This window comes from Pristiophorus japonicus, chromosome 5 (genome assembly GCF_044704955.1).
Source record: "Pristiophorus japonicus isolate sPriJap1 chromosome 5, sPriJap1.hap1, whole genome shotgun sequence".
In the NCBI taxonomy this organism is placed as follows: Eukaryota; Metazoa; Chordata; class Chondrichthyes; family Pristiophoridae; genus Pristiophorus; species Pristiophorus japonicus.
The window spans coordinates 184,748,871-184,772,578 of record NC_091981.1 but is presented as its reverse complement, the minus strand read 5'-3'; the positions used below and the strand labels follow the sequence as shown (position 1 = coordinate 184,772,578).

The 23,708-nt window shown below is 45.7% G+C and overlaps 1 protein-coding gene across 1 annotated transcript in view; it reads right to left on the bottom strand.

Annotated features, from left to right (window-relative positions):
• Window positions 1–18,895: 18,895 nt before the first annotated feature.
• Window positions 18,896–23,708, bottom strand: part of LOC139264124 (protein SPMIP7) — a 73,696-nt gene continuing 68,883 nt past the window's right edge. Inside the window, exons 8-9 of the mRNA XM_070880215.1 lie at window positions 20,403–20,510; window positions 18,896–19,034 (exon numbers count right to left, since the gene is read on the bottom strand). Coding sequence (XP_070736316.1) covers window positions 18,896–19,034; window positions 20,403–20,510 — 247 coding nt within the window. The remainder of the gene's footprint in view (window positions 19,035–20,402; window positions 20,511–23,708) is intronic.

The window sequence follows — 23,708 nt, the reverse complement described above, 5'->3', positions numbered from 1 at the left end:
CAGAATGATCCTGGAATCCCTTGGACTTAAGCGAGTGAAGATGAAGGCCATGCTAGGGAGAACGGCCAGGGTGAGAGAGTAATGGGGACTAGGGCATCAAAGGTGGTGGTGAGGGTATGGTTGAACAGCTGCAGAATTGGAGGGCCAAAGGCTAGACAGTTGGGATTTTGGAAGTGCCACTATAAGTGAGCTGGGAGAGGGTTTTTTCCAGGGCGAATACAGAAGGAAGTAGGGCAGGTCGGGGGAAGGGGGCTGTGGGTGGTGAGCAATATAAGGAATTGGTCAGAGATGGCCATAACTGTGATTGACACGATGGGAGTAGTAAGGCCACATAAGATGGCAAGATCATGAATAGGGGTTGGGGAGTTTACATGGCGGGAGAGATTAAGGGAGGATCGGAGGGCAATGAATTCAGAGGAGAGATTGAAATGGAGATTGAAATCACTAAGGATGAGAAGTCGCTCAGCGCAGAGGCTGAGGGAGAAACGCAGGAAATAAATCTTGTTGAGAAAATGTTTATGGTACTCCCGATTTTCATTTCCATTGACTGAAGACTTATACTATCACCCAAAGTCAAAATTACCCCAATGACTTGATCAAACAGATACTATGCAATGAATTCTAAGAACTGAAGACAGTTAAAGTAAATTGAGGAAACATGGATATCACAGTGATGATAGCACATCATATCAAATTCAAACACCAGTTGTAGTATATGGACTCCCAGGAGGTGCAGAAAAACATGATTAACATTCAAGGATTTGACGGCTATTCTTTCAAAACAGGGAGGGAGTTGTTGAAACAATAAATGAAGGTTGGCAGATTCTCTAGGGAAATACTTCCTTTCTCCTCCATTAGGCAGTCAACAAAGGCAATGTTGCAAGGCAACAGATGTACAAAACAATCCAGTACTCAATAAAAATGTAACTATATTATACACAGGGTATGCTATTCCTATACATTGGAGTAAGTTTAGTCTAGTATCGAATCATGTGGTAAAATATCACCAGTTCAAATCACCATTTATCAGGGTCTGCTGTCAATCACTGTTTGCTACAAGCAAGGAAACACAATCCCCACAAACTCAACCTCTATATAGTATAAAGAATAACAGAGCACATAATGTATCTCAGGATTTTGTGTGTGTGTGACAACATTTGAATCATTCAACATGTTACTCCAGTGTAACACAATCTGGCTTACGTCCAGTCTTTTTAAAAAGCTTTAAATATTCACAGCTATTCCCTTTAACTTGCCTTTCTGCATGGCCTGTCTACTTCCATTGTCTCAATCACAGAAATGGCCAAATCTGATCACTGGTCACAGGAGGGCAGGAAAAAGAGTGGGAGGGCGATAGTGATAGGGGATTCAATTGTAAGGGGAATAGATAGACGTTTCTGCGGCCGCAACCGAGACTCCAGGATGGTATGTTGCCTCCCTGGTGCATGGGTCAAGGATGTCTCGGAGTGGGTGCAGGACATTCTGAAAAGGGAGGGAGAACAGCCAGTTGTCGTGGTACCAATGATATAGGTAAAAAACGGGATGAGGTCCTACAAGAGGAATTTAAGGAGCTAGGAGCTAAATTAAAAAGTAAGACCTCAAAAGTAGTAATCTCGGGATTGCTGCCAGTGCCACGTGCTAGTCAGAGTAGGAATCGCAGGATAGCTCAGATGAATACGAGGCTTGAGCAGTGGTGCAGTAGGGAGGGATTCAAATTCCTGGGGCATTGGAACTGGTTCTGGGGGAGGTGGGACCATAAGAACATAAGAATTAGGAACAGGAGTAGGCCATCTAGCCCCTTGAGCCTGCTCCGCCATTCAACAAGATCATGGTTGATCTGGCCGTGGACTCAGCTCCACTTACCCACCTGCTCCCCATAATCCTTAATTCCCTTATTGGTTAAAAATCTATCTATTTGTGATTTAAATACATTCAATGAGCTAACCTCAACTGCTTCCTTGGGCAGAGAATTCCACAGATTCACAACCCTCTGGGGGAAGAAATTCCTTCTCAACTCGGTTTTAAATTGGCTCTCCATATTTTGAGGCTGTGCCCCCTAGTTCTAGTCTCCCCTACCAGTGGAAACAACCCCTCTGCCTCTATCTTGTCTATCCCTTTCATTATTTTAAATGTTTCTATAAGATCACCCCTCATCCTTCTGAACTCCAACGAGTAAAGACCCAGTTTACTCAATCTATCATCATAAGGTAACCCCCTCATCTCCGGAATCAGCCTAGTGAATCGTCTCTGTACCCCCTCCAAAGCTAGTATATCCTTCCTTAAGTAAGGTGACCAAAACTGCACGCAGTACTCCAGGTGCGGCCTCACCAATACCCTGTACAGTTGCAGCAGGACCTCTCTGCTTTTGTACTCCATCCCTCTCGCAATGAAGGCCAACATTCCATTCGCCTTCCTGATTACCTGCTGCACCTGCAAACTAACGTTTTGGGATTCATGCACAAGGACCCCCAGGTCCCTCTGCACCGCAGCATGTTGTAATTTCTCCCCATTCAAATAATATTCTCTTTTACAGTTTTTTTTTCTAAGGTGGATGACTTCATATTTTCCGACATTGTATTCCATCTGCCAAACCTTAGCCCATTCGCTTAACCTATCTAAATCACTTTGCTGCCTCTCTGTGTCCTCTACACAACCTGCTTTCCCACTAATCTTTGTGTCATCTGCAAATTTTGTTACACTACAATCCGTCCCCTCTTCCAGGTCATCTATGTATATTGTAAACAGTTGTGGTCCCAGCACCGATCCCTGTGGCACACCACAAACCACCGATTTCCAACCCGAAAAGGACCCATTTATCCCGACTTTCTGCTTTCTGTTAGCCAGCCAATTCTCGATCCATGCTAATACATTTCCTCTGACTCCGTGTACCTTTATCTTCTGCAGTAACCTTTTGTGTGGCACATTATCGAATGCCTTTTGGAAATCTAAATACATCCATCGGTACACCTCTATCCACCATGCTCGTTATATCCTCAAAGAATTCCAGTAAATTAGTTAAGTGTGATTTCCCCTTCATGAATCCATGTTGCGTCTGCTTGATTGCATTATTCCTATCTAGATGTCCCGCTATTTCTTCCTTAATGATAGCTTCAAGCATTTTCCCCATTACAGATGTTAAACTAACCAGCCTATAGTTATCTGCCTTTTGTCTGCCCCCTTTTTTAAACAGAGGCGTTACATTAGCTGCTTTCCAATCCGATGGTACCTCCCCAGAGTCCAGAGAATTTGGGTAGATTATAACGAATGCATCTGCTATAACTTCCGCCATTTCTTTTAATACCCTGCGATGCATTTCATCTTGAGATCCATTAGCCTGTCCAGCACTACTTCCCGAGTGATAGTGATTGTCTCAAGGTCCGCCCTTCCCACATTCCCGTGACCAGCAATTTTTGGCATGGTTTTTGTGTCTTCCACTGTGAAGACCGAAGCAAAATAATTGTTTAAGGTCTCAGCCATTTCCACATTTCCCATTATTAAATCCCCCTTCTCATCTTTTAAGGGACCAACATTTACTTTAGTCACTCTTTTCCATTTTATATATCTGTAAAAGCTTTTACTATCTGTTTTTATGTTTTGCGCAAGTTTACTTTCGTAATCTATCTTTCCTTTCTTTATTGCTTTCTTAGTCATTCTTTGCTGTCGTTTAAAATTTTCCCAATCTTCTAGTTTCCCACTAACCTTGGCCACCTTATATGCATTGGTTTTTAATTTGACACTCTCCTTTATTTCCTTGGTTATCCATGGCTGGTTATCCCTTCTCTTACCGCCCTTCTTTTTCACTGGAATATATTTTTGTTGAGCACTATGAAAGAGCTCCTTAAAAGTCCTCCATTGTTCCTCAATTGTGCCACCGTTTAGTCTGTGTTCCCAGTCTACTTTAGCTAATTCTGCCCTCATCCCACTGTAGTCCCGTTTGTTTAAGCATAGTACACTCGTTTGAGACACTACTTCCTCACCCTCAATCTGTATTACAAATTCAACCATACTGTGATCACTCATTCCGAGAGGATCTTTTACTCGGAGATCGTTTACTATTCCTGTCTCATTACACAGGACCAGATCTAAGATAGCTTGCTCCCTTGTAGGTTCTGTAACATACTGTTCTAAGAAACAATCCCGTATGCATTCTATGAATTTCTCCTCAAGGCTACCCCGTGCGATTTGATTTGACCAATCGATATCTAGGTTAAAATCCCCCATGATTACTGCCGTTCCCTTTTCACATGCCTCCATTATTCCCTTGATTATTGTCCGCCCCACCATGAAGTTATTATTTGGGGGCCTATAAACTACGCCCACCAGTGACTTTTTCCCCTTACTATCTCTAATCTCCACCCACAATGATTCAACATTTTGTTCATTAGAGCCAATATCGTCTCTCACAATTGCCCTGATATCATCCTTTATTAACAGAGCTACCCCACCTCCTTTCCCTTCTTGTCTATCTTTCCGAATTGTCAGATACCCCTGTATGTTTAATTCCCAGTCTTGGCCACCCTGCAACCATGTTTCTGTAATGGCCACCAAATCATACCCATTTGTAATGATTTGTGCCGTCAACTCATTTAATTTATTTCGAATGCTGCGTGCGTTTAGGTAAAGTGTTTTAATACTAGTTTTTAAACCATGATTTTTAGTTTTGACCCCTCCTGCAGCCCCTTTATATTCATACATATTGTCCCTTCCTATTACCTTGTGGTGTACACTTACCCCAGTGCTACTCTGCTCTGTTGCCTCCTGCCTTTTGCCTCCTTTCTTGGGGTTCTGTTCATCTGAGCTCTCACCCACTCTAACGAGCTCAGAGCCCTTTCCTGGGTTCCCATCCCCCTGCCAAGCTAGTTTAAAGCCCTCCCAACCGCAGTATCAAAACCACCCGCAAGAACATTGATTCCGTCTCTGTTGAGGTATAACCTGTCCGACTTGTTCAGGTCCCACCTACCCCAGAAGCGGTCCCAATTGTTCAGGAAACTAAAGCCCTCCCTCCGACACCAATGCCCCAGCCACATATTTATCTGACTAGCCTTCCTATTTCTACCCTCACTAGTACGTGGCACTGGCAGTAATCCTGAGATTACCACCTTTGAGGTCCTGGCTTTCAATCTTACTCCGAGCTCCCTAAACTCAGCTTCCAGGACCTCACCCCTCTTTCTACCTATGTTGTTGGTACCAATGTGGACCACAACCACTGGCTGTCCCCTTCCCTCCCCAGAATACCCCGCAGTCGCTCAGTGACATCATTGATCCTTGCACCAGGGAGGCAACACACCATCCTGATGTCACTTTTGCTGCCGCAGAAGCGCCTATCTGCTCCCTTAACTATTAAATCTCCTATCACTATAGCCCTTCCCATCTTCTTCCTCCCCCCCTGTGCAGCTGAGCCACCCACGGTGCTGTGAACTTGGCCCTGGCTGCACTCCCCAGAGGCATCACCGCCCTCGCCAGTAATCAGAATAGAGTACTGGTTGGAGAGCGAGATAGCCTCAGGGGACTCCTGCACTACCTGCCTTGCCATACTCTTGTGTGCGACGGTCACCCATTCCCTATCCTCCCGGACGGTCTGCACCTGGGCAGGACTGGAACCAATGTCCAAGGGGGAATGTTTGCTTGTGCTGTGGGGGAGGAGTTAAACTAATATGGCAGGGGGATGGGAACCTATGCAGGGTGGCAGAGGGAAACAAGAGGGAGACAGAGGCAAAAGATAGAAAGGAGAATAGTAAAAGTGGAGGACAGAGAATCCCAAGACAAAGAACAAAAAGGGCCACATTACAGCAAAATTCTAAAGGAGCAAGGTGTGTTAAAAAGACAAGCCTGAAGGCTCTGTGCCTCAATGCAAGGAGTATCCGTAATAAGGTGGATGAATTAACTGTGCAAATAGATGTGAACAGATATGATGTAATTGGGATTACAGAGACGTGGCTAGAGGATGATCAGGGCTGGGAACTCAACATCCAAGGGTATTCAACATTCAGGAAAGATAGAATAAAAGGAAAAGGAGGTGGGGTAGCATTGCTGGTTAAAGAGGAGATTAATGCAATAGTTAGGAAGGATATTAGCTTAGATGATGTGGAATCTATATGGGTAGAGCTGCAGAACACCAAAGGGCAAAAAACGTTAGTGGGAGTTGTGTACAGACCTCCAAACAGTAGTAGTGATGCTGGGGAGAGCATCAAACAGGAAATTAGGGGTGCATGCAATAAATGTGCAGCATTTATCATGGGTGACTTTAATATGCATATAGATTGGGCTAACCAAACTGGAAGCAATACGGTGGAGAAGGATTTCCTGGAGTGCATAAGGGATGGTTTTCTAGACCAATATGTCAAGGAACCAACTAGAGGGGGGGCCATCTTAGACTGGGTGTTGTGTAATGAGAGAGGATTAATTAGCAATCGCGTTGTGCGAGGCCCGTTGGGGAAGAGTGACCATAATATGGTGGAATTCTACATTAGGATGGAGAATGAAACAGTTAATTCAGAGACCATGGTACAGAACTTAAAGAAGGATAACTTTGAAGGTATGAGGCGTGAATTGGCTAGGATAGATTGGCGAATGATACTTAAGGGGTTGACAGTGGATGGACAATGGCAGATATTTAGAGACCGCATGGTTGAACTACAACAATTGTACATCCCTGTCCGGCGTAAAAATAAAAAAGGGAAGGTGGCTCAACCGTGGCTATCAAGGGAAATCAGGGATAGTATTAAAGCCAAGGAAGTGGCATACAAATTGGCCAGAAATAGCAACGAACCCGGGGACTGGGAGAAATTTAGAACTTAGCATAGGAGGACAAAGGGTTTGATTAGGGCAGGGAAAATAGAGTACGAGAGGAAGCTTGCAGGGAACATTAAGACGGACTGCAAAAGCTTTAATAGATATGTAAAGAGAAAAAGATTAGAAAAGACAAACATAGGTCCCCTGCAGTCAGAATCAGGGGAAGTCATAATGGAGAACAAAGAAATGGCAGACCAATTGAACAAGTACTTTGGTTCGGCATTCACTAAGGAAGACACAAACAACCTTCCGGATATAAATGGGGTCAGAGGGTCGAGTAAGAAGGAGGAACTGAGGGAAATCCTGATTAGTCGGAAAATTGTGTTGGGAAAATTGATGGGATTGAAGGCCGATAAATCCCCAGGGCCTGATGGTCTGCATCTCAGAGTACTTCAGGAGGTGGCCTTGGAAATAGCGGATGCATTGACAGTCATTTTCCAATATTCCATAGACTCTGGGTCAGTTCCTATGGAGTGGAGGGTAGCCAATGTAACCCCACTTTTTAAAAAAGGAGGAAGAGAGAAAACAGGGAATTATAGGTCGGTCAGCCTGACCTCAGTAGTGGGTAAAATGATGGAAAGAGGTGACATGGTAGGTCCAATCAGCATGGATTTGTGAAATGGAAATCATGCTTGACAAATCTTCTGGAATTTTTTGAGGATGTTTCCAGTAGAGTGGACAAGGGAGAACCAGTTGATGTGGTGTATTTTGACTTTCAGAAGGCTTTCGACAAGGTCCCACACAAGAGATTAATGTGCAAAGTTAAAGCACATGGGATTGGGGGTAGTGTGCTGACGTGGATTGAGAACTGGTTGGCAATCAGGAAGCAAAGAGTAGCAGTAAATGGGTACTTTTCAGAATGGCAGGCAAATGACTAGTGGGGTGCCGCAAGGTTCTGTGCTGGGGCCCCAGCTGTTTACATTGTACATTAATGATTTAGACGAGGGGATTAAATGTAGTATCTCCAAATTTGCGGATGACACTAAGTTGGGTGGCAGTGTGAGCTGCGAGGAGGATGGTATGAGGCTGCAGAGTGACTTGGATCGGTTAGGTGAGTGGGCAAATGCATGGCAGATGAAGTATAATGTGGATAAATGTGAGGTTATCCACTTTGGTGGTAAAAACAGAGAGACAGACTATTATCTGAATGGTGACAGATTAGGAAAAGGGGAGGTGCAACGAGACCTGGGTGTCATGGTACATCAGTCATTGAAGGTTGGCATGCAGGTACAGCAGGCGGTTAAGAAAGCAAATGGCATGTTGGCCTTCATAGCGAGGGGATTTGAGTACAGGGGCAGGGAGGTGTTACTACAGTTGTACAGGGACTTGGTGAGGCCACACCTGGAGTATTGTGTACAGTTTTGGTCTCCTAACTTGAGGAAGGACATTCTTGCTATTGAGGGAGTGCAGCGAAGGTTCACCAGACTGATTCCCGGGATGGCGGGATTGACATATCAAGAAAGACTGGATCAACTGGGCTTGTATTCACTGGAATTCAGAAGAATGAGAGGGGATCTCATAGAAACGTTTACAATTCTGATGGGTTTAGACAGGTTAGATGCAGAAAGAATGTTCCCAATGTTGGGGAAGTCCAGAACCAGGGGTCACAGTCTAAGGATAAGGGGTGAGCCATTTAGGACCGAGATGAGGTGAAACTTCTTCACCCAGAGAGTGGTGAACCTGTGGAATTCTCTACCACAGAAAGTTGTTGAGGCCAATTCACTAAATATATTCAAAAAGGAGTTAGATGTAGTCCTTACTACTCGGAGGATCAAGGGGTATGGCGAGAAAGCAGGAATGGGGTACTGAAGTTGCATGTTCAGCCATGAACTCATTGAATGGCGGTGCAGGCTTGAAGGGCCGAATGGCCTACTCCTGCACCTATTTTCTATGTTTCTATGTTTCCTTGTATCCCTCATCACTCACATCCCCTGCACCTTTCCAAGCCCATTTCTTCTGTGCCCGCTTCTGGAAAAAAAATCTCCCTAAGTCACGACCCGTGAGGCTGGCACAGACACCACTAGCGGCAGCATTGTGGGTCGCAGGGCAATATCTACCACATGGTGGAAAGGGGTTGGTGCGCGGCGCTAAGAGGTTGCTACTGACGACAATGATGTCATCACCAGTTGCGCAGCAACCCAGGGTGCTACTCGCGGGGCATGGCACTACTGTGGCAGTGCCTCCACTGGCTCCCGTGCAATTCCATGCAAAAAGTATTTTGCACCCTGGTAGGCACTAATGGGCATTGCAAAAAGGGACAATTTCAACCGCTTACTCTCTCCCATTCTGGTTGGTAGCCTTGGAATGGTCCTCACCTTTGTTCCTTCAAGTCCAAGAGGAGCAAACTTGAACTTATCTGGCGCACAACTGGCTATTTATTGGCAGGTCTGATTTGACTACATCAAGCACTATCGAGGCTTGTTCTTTTCTGCCACTGCTCACGACTCCAGGATCATCCTGGAAAGAAAAGATAATGTCTAGCTTATTTTCTCCATTATAAACTGTCTCCCCAAAGCCAACTTCCTGCTCCCTTCACCCTCATTTCCATCAACAAGTGCGAGGAACAACTTCTTTTGTATGGAAAGCAAATCAAATGTCAACATCAAAGTCAGATATCAAGACCAAAGCTTGCTGTGTAACAGCGTGGATATCGTGTAGGCTGCCTGCAAATTTCCTCTGGGGGCAATGCTCAATGATGTGCTCCAGGGTGTGATTTAGGATTATGGGGATGCTTTAATCTGCCATCTATGGAGAAGGTGGCAGCATCTACCATGGTTGCTTCTGAGGCAGTTGATGGTTGTCCACTGTTTGCAAGGAAGTTTTGATCCTTGTGGGGTTCTCTATAAGGAATCCAATCAGTATGTCACTCTTGCAAGCATTTCATCATCGGTCATCAAGGCCGAGGGATGAACAGTGAAGGACTTTGGCAATGGTCCAAAATGGCCTTCTAGATTTGAGATGGGTTGATGGTAGGTTGCTCAAGTCGATCAGGTGTAGTAGTTGTATTCTTTGGAGATTGTATATTCGCGACGTAGGTGATGCGATGTTTGCAAACATGGGCAGCCCAGGTGTTGGTATTGATAATTCTCAGTCGAATTATCCATGAGCAAGGAGCTTCTTTGTCACTAAGGTTGAGGCCATTCAATCAGCTGCCTTTGCTGCACCCACTTCCCCATGCCCACCAAGCCAGACTTTCTCCAAGTTCCCACGACCATCTTTCTCTAGCTTCTTTCCTATCTCCCCTCATGTCCTTGCTGTTGCTGAGCTCATCCTGTCCAAGAGATCCAAGTTCTGCTCTCTCAACTCTATTCCCACTAAACTGTTAACCACCCATCTTCTCTTCCTGGTCCCATGCCACCTGACATTGTAAATGGTAGCCTCGCCTCAGCGACTGTCCCCATCCCTTTCAAAACTGTTGCCAGCATCCCCTTCTCCCCAAACGGTTCAACCCCTCTTGTCCTTGCAAATCTCCAATCTCCCTTTCTTTTCCAAAGTCTTTGAACATGTTGTTGATTCCTAAATCTGTATTCATTTTTTCCCAAACGCCATGCTTGAATCTCTCCAATCAGCTTTTTGCCCCTGTTATCACACTGAAACATTGAAACAGGAGTAGGCCATTCAGCCACTCAAGCCTGTTCCGCCATTCAATTTAATCACGGCTATTTTGTATCTCAACACCATTTACCCACCTTGAATCCATATCTCCTGATACCCTTACCTAACAGAAATCTTGCGACCTCGATTTTGAAGGTTTCAATTGACCATGCATCCACAGCCTTTTAGGAGAGCGAGTTCAACTACCCTTTGTGTGAAAAAGTGCTTCCTGATTTCTCTCCTAAATGGCTTATCTCTAATTTTAATATTACGTCCCTCAATCTTGATTCCCCCACCAGTAGAAATTGTTCCTCTGTATACAAGAACACAAGAACATAAGAATTAGGAGCAGGAGTAGGCCATTCGGCCCCTCAAGCCTGCTCTGCCATTCAACGAGATCATGGCTGATCTTCCATCCCTTGGTTCCCTTAATATCTAAAAATCTATCGATCTCTGTCTTGATTATACTCAAAGACTTATACGATGTCTCCGCAAGATCCTGCAAATCTTCTGGGAGGACAAGTGCACCAACATCAGTGTCCTCGACCAGACTAACATCCCCAGTATTGAAGCACTGACCACACTCGATCAGCTTCGCTGGGCAGGCCACATAGTACGCATGCCAGATTCGAGACTCCCTAAGCAAATGCTTTATGTGGAGCTCCTTCGTGGTAAATGAGCCAAAGGAGGACAGCGGAAACGTTATAAGGACACCCTCAAAGCCTCCCTGGTAAAGTGCGACATCACCACTGACACCTGGGAGACCCTGGCCGCAGACCGCCCGAGGTGGAGAAAGTCCATCCGGAAGGGCATTGAGCTCTTTGAGTCCCGATGTAAGGAGCATGAAGAGGCCAGGCGCAGGCAGCGGAAGGAGCGCGCGCAAAACAGCCCTACCAACCCCTTCCCCCGATGAATGTCTGTCCCACCTGTACCAGGGTCTGTTGCTCTCGTATCGGACTGTTCAGCCATCAAAGAACTCACTTTGGAAGTGGAAGCAAGTCTTCCTCAATTCTGAGGGACTGCCTAATGACTCAAAGACTGAGCCTCCACAGCCCCCTGGGTTAGAGAATTCCAAAGATCCACCACCCTCTGAGTGAAGAAGTTTCTCCTCCTCTCAGCCCTAAATGGCCGATCCCTTATACCCTATCAATTCCCTTTAACATTTTAAACATCTCAATCAGATCTCCCCTCAAGTTTCTCTTCTCATGGGAATACAAGCCAAGTTTATGCAACTTGTCCTCATAATTTAGCCCTTTGAGCCTTGGTATTATTCTAGTGAATCTGCGCTGCACCCCGTCCAAGGCCAATATATCCTTCCTGAGGTACGGTGGCCAAAACAGAACGTAGTATTCCAGGTGGGGTCTGACCAAGCCTCTGTACAAGTGCTTCAACCATTCCTTGTGGCAACAAGTTCTACACTCTCACCAGTCTCTGCATAAAGAAATTCCCCCTAAATTCTTTATTTGATCTATGAGTGACTATTTTATATTTATGCCCCCCTGTTCTGGACTCACACAATTGGAAAGTTTCTCCATGTACACTTTATCAACATCTTCATAATTTTAAAAAATCTCTCAGCTCTCCTCAATCTTTTTTTCAGAGGAAAGAGTCTCCTCTTAGCCTGTTCAATCTTTCCTAATAGATACATCCTCTTAATTCTGATAACATCCTCGTAAATCAATTTCGTACATTTTTCTGCAAATTTTGACATCATGGCCTCGAAATTAGATATCGCCATGAAATGGGCAGTCTTAAGGCCAAACGACGTTAAGCTGTGCCACCTGAAAATGATAACGGTAGCATGCAAAATTTATGCTCATTCTTCATTCACATGATTATAGTCATGATTTCAGCACTAAAACTGCTGCTCATTGGCTTAATGCTCAACAGCTGGACCAACACCAGTCTAATTCACAGTCATGTTTGGCACAGGCTTTTTCCACTACTTAAAGGGGAGGTGCATTAATGCTACAACACCTTATTGTCGCGGCAGTTGGATTTGAGCTTCCCCAACAAGCACAATCCTGAGTCTGAGTCTACATTGTGGATAAATAGAAACGGCAGATCGTCATACAAAGGAAAGAGCCAGGAGGTTCTCCAACGAAGGTCTAGAGGCACTTGTAGTGGTCGTGGAGAGGTGGCGAGCTGTCCTCTACCCCCAAAGTGGCAGGAAGCTCTCGCCCGAAACATCTCGTACCATGTGGCAGGAGATAGTGGACCATGTAACAGCAGGAAGAAGTTTAATGACCTCATTCAGCAGGTCAAGCTGAGTGAAGGCTTCAGCAAATGATAAATACCACCATCTGCACCACAAGCCTCTCACACTGCTCAATGCACCAAATGTCCAGCAGTCTCCTACCAACAATCTCTAGCTATCACCACTCGCACCTCACAATCATGGCTTCACTTCACACTCACGATCATACCACTGCTGCAATACTCACACCCACATCTCACATCTTGCACACACTGACTACTATTCAATTATAGGTGTCAGCTGTGGCTCAGTGGGAGCATACCCGCTTCTGAGTCAGAAGGTCGAGGGTTCAAGTCCCACTCCAGGAACTTAAGCACATAAATCTAGGTTGACACTCAGTGCAGTGCTGAGGGAGTGCTGCACTGTCGGAGTTGCTGTCTTTCAGATGGGACGTTAAACCAAGGACGTAAAAGATCCCATGGCACTGTCTATCCCTTAATCAAAATAATTAAAAAAAATTATCTGGTCATTGTCACATTGCTGTTTGTGGGAATTTGGCTGTTGTGTTTCCCACATTACAACAGTGATTACACTTCATTAGCTGTAAAGCGCTTTGAAATTTCAAATGATTGTAAAAAGTGCTACATAAACGCAAGTCTTTCTTTCTTCTATGGCAGGCACATCATCCAAACACATTGCACGACACACACTTCTCTTTCTCTTGCATGCTAATCTGGCACATAATCGGAAGGAGCAGCAGCAGACAGGCGGGGACCAAACTAAAATACAGGACTTCAGCCAGTTGGAGGAGCAAATTGGGCGGCATATGCTAAAGGCTGTGGCAACCGGCGAGGTTCAACCCCTTGGGGGACAATAACTGTATGCTCATTCCTAATCCTTCTTCTCACACCTATTTCCCCCTCAACCCACAATCTTTTCTCACTTTCAACCTACTCATGCTGTATGCATGCATTTCTGGCTTCCACCCTCCGAGAGAGAGTTCCCGTGCGAGTTCTGCTGCACAGATCTCAGATGGGACGGCCTTCAGAAGAAGGGTGAAGGGCATGCACACCGAACTGATGGGTGTAATGGCAAGCCTGCCAGAAAGCCTCACGGCAGTGTCAAGGAGTATGGAGGAGTTCGCCTCCAACATTGCACGGGGCTCTGTGCAGAGCATGGAGCCCAGGATTTCCAGCCTGGAAATGACTGTACATTCCCAGAGAGACCGTGACAACCCAGACGTGAAGGTGCGCAAGATGGGCAATGCTGCAGCTTCCATTGCAGCACAGACAGAGTGACCCAACATCTTAATACATAGATATATAAAAAGGAAAAGAGTGGCAAAAGTAAATGTTAGTCCCCTAGGTTGGTACCTTCCAGGTTGACCTCCCCGCTGCCAAGTCCCTCCAACTGAACCCTCGCTTCTCGCTCCCCACTGGCCGACTCAGCTGCTCCAACCGATTCCCTGCGATCTCAATGGCGGTGAACCCCCGACCAGCTGCAAATACAGGTTTGGGCTCTATCTTCATTCCTTGCCCTCAAGCATGAGCTTTCCCTCCGGCGACGTCCTGGCCTTCATTCCACCAGCGACATTAGGGCCTTCATCCCTCCGGCAACGTTCAGGTCTCCATCCCTCCGGCGACGTTCGAGCCTCCATCTCTCTGGCGACATCCTGGCCTTCACTTTGCCAGCGACGTTCTGGCCTTCATCCCTCCAGCGACTTACTGGCCTTCCCTCCTCCAACGACGTTCTGGCCTCCACCCGGCCGCTGGTACCACTCAACGGCGGAGTCTCTGTCGAGCACATGGTGCGCACAATGGCTATTGTCACGCTGACCTCTGTGACCTCTTCCACAAAGTGGACCTCTGACCTTCCCAATGACTGCCCTCAGCCAGGCCTCGGTTTTCTCACTACCTCACCGAAGGGTGCTGCTCAGCACCGAGCTTATGGCTCACAACCCACCGTAGGCAACTAGGCTCATACAGAAATGCCTGGTCTCCAGTTGTCTTGCACCCCCTTGTCACTGAACCAAGACCTTGCTCTGCTAAGCCCGTGTGGTAGCCGGTGTGCAACGGCCACCCCATGTTAAAAGAACTCAGCACAGGCATCTTCCACCCTTCATAATGAAGTTCGGGACCTGGAACGACCGGAACGCCACACCGCCATCATTGCCAGGGAACTTAGACGCATCGATGTCAACACCGCCCTAAGCGAGACCCGGCGCGCAGGGGAAGGCCAGCTCAAAGAACAAGGTGGAAGTTACACCTTCTTCTGGAAAGGCAAACCAGAGGAAGAATGCCGCCTCCATGGAGTCGGTGTTTTCATCAAGAATGAGCTGGTCGACTGCCTCAGAGACTCCCCCTGCGGGATTTGCAAACATCTCATGACTCTCTGACTCACTCTACCCCGGAACCAGTGCGCCAGAGTTATCCGCGTACGACCCAACACTCGACGCAACAGATGAGGCCAAAGAGGGATTTTACTCCAGCCTCGCCTCCAATGACTGTCTGTCCCACCTGTGACAGAGACTGTAGTTCCCATATTGGACTGTTCAGTCACCTGAGAACTCATATTTAGAGTGGAAGCAAGTTTTCCTCGATTTCAAGGGACTGCCTCTGATGATGATGATGATGGTGGTCCCCTAGAGGATGAGACTGGGGAATTAATAATGGAGAACAGGGAAATGACAGAGACTTTGAACAAATATTTTGTATCGGTCTTCACAGTAGAAGACACTAAAAACATCCCAATAGTGGATAATCAAGGGACTATAGGGAGGGAGGAACTTAATACAATCACAAATGAAGTAGTACACAGTAAAATAATGGGACTAAAGCGGACAAGTCCGCTGGACCTGATGGCTTACATCCTAGGGTCTTAAAAGAAGTAGCTGCAGAAATAGTGGCAGCATAGGTTGTAATCAACCAAAATTCCCTGGATTCTGGGGCGGTCCCAGCGGATTGTAACGCCCCTATCTAAAAATGGAGGCAGACAAAAAGCAGGAAACTATAGACCAGTTAGCCTAACATCTGTCATTGGGAAAATGCTGGACTCCATTATTAAGGAAGCAGTAGCAGGACATTTGGGAAAGCATAACTCAATCAAGCAGAGTCAGCATGGTTATATGAAAGGGAAATCATGTTTGATAAATTTGCTGGAGTTCTTTGAGGATGTAACGAGCAGGGTGGTAAAGGGGTACTAGTGGATGTAGTGTATTTGGATTTCCAAAAGGCATTCGAAAAGGTGCCACATAAAAGGTTACTGCACAAGATAAAAGTTCACAGGGTTGGGGGTAATATATTAGCATGGACAGAGGATTGGCTAACTAACAGAAAACAGAGAGTCGGGATAAATGGGTCATTTTCTGTTGGCAAACAGTGACTAGTGGGGTGCCGCAGGGATCGGTGCTGGGTCCTCAACTATTTACAATCTATATTAATGACTTGGATGAAGGGACCGAGTGTAATGTAGCCAAGTTTGCTGATGATACAAAGATGGGTGGGAAAGCAAATTGTGAGGAGGCCACAAAAAATCTGCAAAGGAATATAGACAGGCTAAGTGAGTGAGCAAAAAATTGGCAGATGGTGTATAATGTGGGAAAATGTGAGGTTATCCACTTTGGCAGAAAAAATAGAAAAACAAATTACAATTTAATGCAGAAAAAATTGTAAAGTGCTGCAGTACAGAGGTACCTGGGGGTCCATGTGCATGAAACACAAAAAATGGAGATGATTCCATGATCAGATCATCCATGATCATATTGAATGGCGGAGCATTCTCAAGGGACCAAATGGCCTACTCCTGCTCCTATTTCTTATGTTCTTATGTTAATGCTGCAATGCTCATATTCCTCTCATGCAGTCACTACTTGGTGCCATCGAAACTCAGACTGCTATCATGCAGTCTCAGCTGAAAGCCACCTAAGCTCAGACTGCTGCCATCGTGGCTAGGTTTACCATTGTTTATCGGGGCTTGCAGGTTTTCACAGCAGGCCAGCAATCTGCTCCAACAGATTGCTCGGAATGCTGAGGCACTGCCCCGGGGGAATGGCAATGGGTCAATGGAGCAGGACCCTGCTGTCCTCTCTCAATAGGATAGTATTCCTGTTCCTGCCTCTGCCATTCTGCCTTTACCCTTGCTGTTGTCTGTCAGCTAACCATCCCAGATTGCTGCCGCCTATGCCAAGGTGGTGCAGGTGGTGAAGACGGGCCTTCTAGGGCCACAGCTGCTCGAGGTCATCCTGCAAGGCCATCTGAAAGCTCCTGCAAGGTAACTCAGCAGTCATGAGCCAGGTGGAGAGCAAATAGGTCTCGTCTCCATGCAGCCACTCTTAAGTTTGCTGTGGTGGCTGGAATATTGCTGGCACACCAGCCTGTCACAGGATGAAGGCATCATGGCTCCTGCCAGAATAGTGACCATTCACATTGAGGAATCGCTGGGTGTGGTTGTACACCAACTGCACATTAAGTGAGTGGTAACCTTTGCAGTTGCAGAAGATCTCAGGGTTGTTTTGCGCACCCGCAAAGCCATGGGGAAGCCCGTTATTCTGTCAAAGCTACATGCGGCTCCTTTTGAGAGAGAAGACTACGCTGTCCCTTCTCCTGATGTAGAGAGCCTCAGTGACCTCCCGGATGCAGTGATGGACAGAAAATTGAGACGTTAGCTCTGTCTCCTGCTAAGGCTAGAAGAATCTGCTGACAAAGAAAATAAGGGCAATGGTGACCTTGAGGGCCATTGGAGAGCCGTGGTCGCCCAGCTCTCAGGCTGCTGGACTGGTTGCAGGAGATGGCAAAATTCTGTGACCACCTTCTTGGTGAAGCATAGCCCCTTGTAATACATTGCTCCTCGCTTAAGAGGAGGTAGGAGAAGTGTCCTCTGAAGACCCTAAGTGGGTAAGGCCTCCTGTTGAGAGCCTTCATTGCTCTCCTCACCTTCTTCTGCATGCATGTTCCCATCTTCCTCGCTGCCTCCACTCCCTCTGCCGTAGATCCTGGAGCGCGAAGTCGACTGCTATTACAGCCCCCATGACTGTAGGCAAGTGTTGTGAGCAGATGCCTTTAAAAAAATAATGAAGGCGTTCTGCACTTGCACCAACATTCCCTGTTACATTAGAACCTTGAAAGAAGTTAATAAGCTGGTGGAGTTGCAGAAAGTAGCACAGAGCAACTCAAACTGCATAACCATGTCAGGTGCTCTGTCTATCATTGTTAGTGCATGCTGGTACGTGCAGCGGCAAAATCCAATGGTGCTGATCGGGCACCAAGTGAGCATTGCGCACTCACTGACGAAATGATCTGGTTAATTTCAATCCCTGTTGGCAGCGCTGCCAGCCATCGCTGAATGACGGCCGCCGCGGGACCCGTCGCCAGCTGGCAGAAGAGCGGCCATTGCCATTTTTTCGCCCAATTGTGGCGGTAACGGATAGTGTTATACACCTGAATTTTTAGCCCCATAAGTCCAAATCATTTAGGTATATGGTAAACAGCAGTGGCTCTAGCAGGAATCCCTATGGGACAACACTTCCCACTTTCTGACAATCTGAGAAGCTTTCCTTAAATCTTATATTGTTTTGTAGTCATCATTCAATCTATTCTGCTACCTGGTTCACAACTCCACATGACCTGACTTATGTTACAAGTCTCTTATGTGGTACCTTATTGAAGGCCTTCTGAAAGTCCATGGGCTAGAACCTCCACTTTTTTTGCATGCTTAACGCCCTCTTAACGCCCATTTTACCGCTGAAATGATGTATAACGCCCATATATCGCCCATTTAGCTACAAAATGGAAACTGATGGGCATTTTTTGGAAACTTATTGCCGAGCGATACCGGTCGGAACGGGGCGATACCGGTCGGAGTGGGGCGTTACCGGTCGGAGAGTGCGCGATACGGGTCGGAGAGTGGGCGATATCATTTACACCCCATTCGTGGGTGGCACAAACGACCTGAATTTTTGCCCCCATTATTTTTCCAGCAAGATCCGGGCCAATGTCTCTATTGTTTAATCTAGACAGGATCCATTCTTCTGCTTGCTGTTCAAAAGCTTTTGCTGTAACGTATACATATATGGATGTGAAAATCAGGCTCAGCTGTGATGCCGAATATTCACTGTCCAGGCTCACACATGAAGAATGGTCATTTGGGTAAGGCACCAGAGTACTGGCAAAAGTCAATCTTCAGGAGAAAATTGATGGGACAAAAAAAGGGAAGTTTATAAAAAGATTAATTTCATATTCTAGATTTTAAAAAGGATTCAATCTACATGCAATCACAGTTTTCACATAGATCTCACATGTCAATATAATTTCTTATTTATTTATAAACTACTTTTTTATAAAGTGCTCTGGATGTTTTCAGATTAAAGGGATTGTAAGGTGAAACTGTTGTCATCATCTTAGCAAAGGGTGCTTGTTGCCTATATTTTGTCTGTTTTTCAGTGCTGTGTGGAATTCTGGAAAAAAAAGTCAAGTTATGATTATGATGAACCTTTGTACTGCACTTTAACCCTTCTCCCTGCACTCTCACCAGTATTTATTAGTACTTTGTAAAAAGGATCTTTAGCAGGCCAGAAATTTAAAAAAAGGAAATGCATACATTCTTGAAGATTAATCTTTTTTTTTTCTGAATGTTTGACAGTCTGCATTTTGGTGATCTGGGCTTGGATTTACACTACTTGCAGTAAACCCTAACCATATCAATCACAAAGGAAAAATAAGTCAAAAACTGCCTTGCCTTAGAATAACATTTAGGTAGGATTGCTATATTGCAGTTAAAATCAGTATTAACTGTGAGATTGGATTCTTAAGATAGATATGATTTTAAATAATTCAAATTATTTCAAACAATCCTGAAGCAATATTGACAGTGTGCCATGACCTTGATGTCTCTAGAAAACCTCGTATTCATGAAGTTCAGCTTTTCCATCACCAGATGGCAATGTTGTTCTTTGGAAAACCAACTTGTAAACACACAAGTTGTAGGTATGTACAATGCCCCAGCATTCCCACTTAAAGGCAATGCGGCTGAATTTGCGGCCCCTATGGGTGCATACAAAGTGGGCACCCACTCGTAGGAGCCACATAAGTTCTGGGTTTAGGCATGCACTGCACAAGCATCGAAACCTGGAACTTGCGATCTGTCAAGATCTGTTTTTATCAGCATAAGACTTTTAAAGGACAGATAAATGCTTTTTTTCAATAATTTAAACATTTAAAAACCTGTGAAATAAGGTAAGTTTATTTTTAGACCCTTTAAAATATGTAAATTTATTTTTCAAAAAATGTAATTTTTGTTTTAAATAATTAATTCAATTACATTTTGTTTAATTTAAAATGTGATTTAAAAAATATATATTTTAAGTATTCATGTATTTTTGGCCCCCAACCCGGTGGTGCTCCCAATGCATATGAAGCTTCACAAAAATATTTAAATTAGCTGAGCATACATTATTGTGCAAGTTCAGCTCAGCAGAAACCTGGCAGGTGTGCAGTAAAAATTGCCCTGGCTCTTATCTCTCCGAAAGCCACCATGATCGCAATTTTAACTTTCTCTCCCGAGCAGGCAGCAAGGTCACGTGTCTGGAGCCAACAGGATCCTTCTTTACGTATGCCTGTTGTGGCTCAATGACATCTCTGAGAACTGACTGTAATTTTAACTCAGACCTGAGTGGAAATCCACCTGGTGTTAAAATCGGGACCTTGAGCTGACCTCCTATCATATTGTGAAGCCAGCTCATTTCAATATTTTTGTTGCACTCCTGGCACTACAGCTTTTGCCACTATGTAAATGACAAATAACATCAGTGAAGTTTACTATTTACCCATGTGCTCGTTCTGGAGGTGGATTGAACATTCTTGAAACACTGGATTTATTAGGTTCCGTACCAGTCCATTGCCTTTTACCTGTATAACCAGGTATATTTGGGCTACTGAAGATAGGAAAATAATGAAGACAATAAGTAGCATTGCTGCTGAAAGAATAAACTGAATCAAATCAAACTTATGGAAATAGCTCCTTAAATCCAAAAATTCAGCAGATTAAAAAAAATGTAAGCATGATGCCATTTAGTACCGCATCCTTTGACAAATATGAAGGAAATAATGACTAAAAAACAGAATTCTAGTTATTGCTTCACAATCTCAAAATATATATGGCCCAGAATTTGAGGTCAGCGGCGAAGCAAAGGCCTTTGACGCGGGCCCTGAAGTATGCTTTACACAAGGATCTCGTGATCCCAGTGTTGAGAACTTCAATTCAAATTAACGGAGGTTAGTGGGGATCATTGTTCCCTCTTTTTTGGGTGCACAACTCATTCAAAATACCGCACGTGTAGTTTTTTGCATTGGGAAGCCGACGTGCCGGTTGTTGTGCGGTCACTCAGCTTAAAGGGAACATTAGTGGGGATCCCCCTGTGCGAACTGCTGTGACGTCAACAAGCTGTCTAGACAGCCAATCAGAACACAAAATTCTCAGACAGTGAACAAGGAGTAAGATCTTAAAATTCTAAAGTTTTAAAAAATGTTAAAGAGAGGAAAAACAAAGACTGGGGGGTCTCACATGGGAAAAAGGCAAACCTGGAATTGTTTTTTTGAAATTTAGACCCCAAATTTCCCCAGCCGCTTAGAGCGGCATAGTTAGATGTGGTGCACTGACTTCCTGGGGGGAAAAAAGCGCAAAAAATTTACCTTTGAATTTGGCCGTACCCTCGTCTTCTGGATCCTTCGGCGTGGCGCTGCAGAGCCTGGGGGGGTGGGGGGGGGTGGATCTTCAGCCGCGTTTGCTCAGGTGGCTGGCAGGGGGGTGGAGCTTGGGCCCAGCGTTTTGTGTAGTGCCGGCAGGGGCACGCATTACTGTTTGAGTGTGCATGCACAATGGGTGGTTAAGTTTGTGCGAATGCGCAGTGCTACAGGAAGCTTGGCAATCGACCAATTAAAAGGAGAGCATCCTCAGAATCATTGGTTATGGAGCATATATAAAGGTGAGGTCTGAATATTATTTTTGTGTGGCTGAGGGAGTGGAAAGGAGTGCTTGATAGGTGTAAGAGGGGTGTTAATATGATCTTTGAACATTACCTGCGTTTGTGTCCAATAGACGAATGGTGCAAGAGCATGTAAGACGAACCAAGAATTTCCTTCATGAGGAAGTGGAGAAATTAGTGACTGTAATTGAAGAGAAATGACTGGAGCTTGATATCAGCAAGAGTGGTCCGTCAAAAGTCTCACCCAAGGAAATGAGAAAAAGATGGAATCTCGTTGCAGAAGAATTCTCCGCTGGGGTCAACACCGCAAGATCTGGAAGCCAGTCCAAAAGAAATGGCAGGACGTTGGTCAAGTAGTGAGTGTAAGTAATATCCTCATCTTTAAATTGAATTGCAGTGGAAAATGTGAGCATCTGTATGTGTCCCATCCATCAGAAGCGCACCATGTCTGAAAATTTATATTTTCATCTTTGCAGAAGAAATTGGCCCACAACAAGAGGGAGAGAACTAGAACAGGAGGAGGGCCGGCAAATCTGCACCAACTGACACCCCTGGAACAGAGGGTTGCTGCCTTGCTGACTCGCACCGGCAGAAAAAGAATCAACTCTGCACAAGCTGGACCCACACGCGAGAGTGAGGGCGAGTCATTAAAATGCATAGTCGCCCTTCAAATCAACCTGATGACTGGCCTGCTACGCGTGAGACTACTCATGCCACCCATCCTGCCCCCTCCTGTGCTGCTAACCATTTGACTCTTCTGTTGTCTTTTGCAGAAGAAGAAGACACTCCTCATGATCCTGAGGATCCAGATGCATGCGCTGCAGACCAAGGCGGGTGTGGGGAGGAGGGGTCCATGGAAATGTGTGCTCAGGAGAATGCTGACCGTGATATGGATCAGGACATGGCACAGGGCATCACACTGCCAGAACCCTCCATGAGCTCCTCGGCAACATTCCATGGGTTCACACCTTCCGAGGTCGACTGCCCGAGTGGCGGTCGGGAAATGCACTTGGGACACCCAGTCCCCCACCGTCCCAGCCTGCGCCTCGCACTGGAGGGTTGCCACTAGGCAGACCCACGGCGAGGGGAAGGAGAAGCCGACCAGTCTCTCCTGAGAGGCAGTCCTCAGCAGAGGTTAATCAGTTTGTTTCATTGGTGAGGCGACCAATGCCCTCACAAGATCACTCGTAGCAACCGTCAGTGGGGTGCATGATGAGGTCGCGACATTGTTGGGTGAAATCTCTGCACTAAGACGGGAAGTGAGGGCGGGCATTTCAAAGGGTGTGCTGACGATGGCAGATACCATGAGGAAGCTGGCTTCTGCAATGTCACTCAAATGCCAGTCCCACTTTACTCCATGCACCAGCCACCGGTCAGACCCAAGCCGGGCCCCCAACAGCCCCCCCCCCCCCGCCCCCATCACCATCAGCGACTCTATGAGGAAGTGCACTTTCCCCGAGATGTGAGTGAAGCATGGGTGCAAACTTTCTTTCCTATTGTTGCTGTTGTTCTTGTTGTTGTTGGTGTCGTTGATGTGCACTGTAAAATTTACAATAAAAGATATCTTGCATCAAAACTGAATCATCCTCCATTTGGACCACGCAACATTTAGGGTCAACTGTAAAAAGTAAAAATCCCTCACCCCTACAGTCATGCGTGCCTGCCTCCCCTAGCCCTGGTGGGAGGGCTAGCCGGTGCGTTCTGCAGTCAGCAAGGTAGGACTGCTCTATTTTCAGTAGCTGATTTATCTTTCATTTATTTGTGATGATGTTGTGCAGTTGTTGTGCTGAAGATGTTGTAATGCTGTGCTGATGTTATGAAGGTCTTTATTGCTTTGGAATCCTCTAACTCACCTTCCCCGTCCCCCCACCCTATCTCTGGCTACCTGCGCTGATTTCTTAAATGTAGATAAGGTTTTTCTGTGCCTACAAAAGTGGCCACATACACTGGCCTAAGTTAGTTTGGAGCAACTTTCAGCTGGCCAAATTTGCTTCTATGATCAGAAGAGGCGTAAGTGGCTTGTCACGCCTGCTTTTGGAGAGAACAAACTAAACTCGAAAAAAACCTAACGAACTGACTTACATTGGAGCAAGTTAAATGGGAAAATTAGCGATTTTTAAGTTCCTCCAAAAAAAGCTACTTACTCCA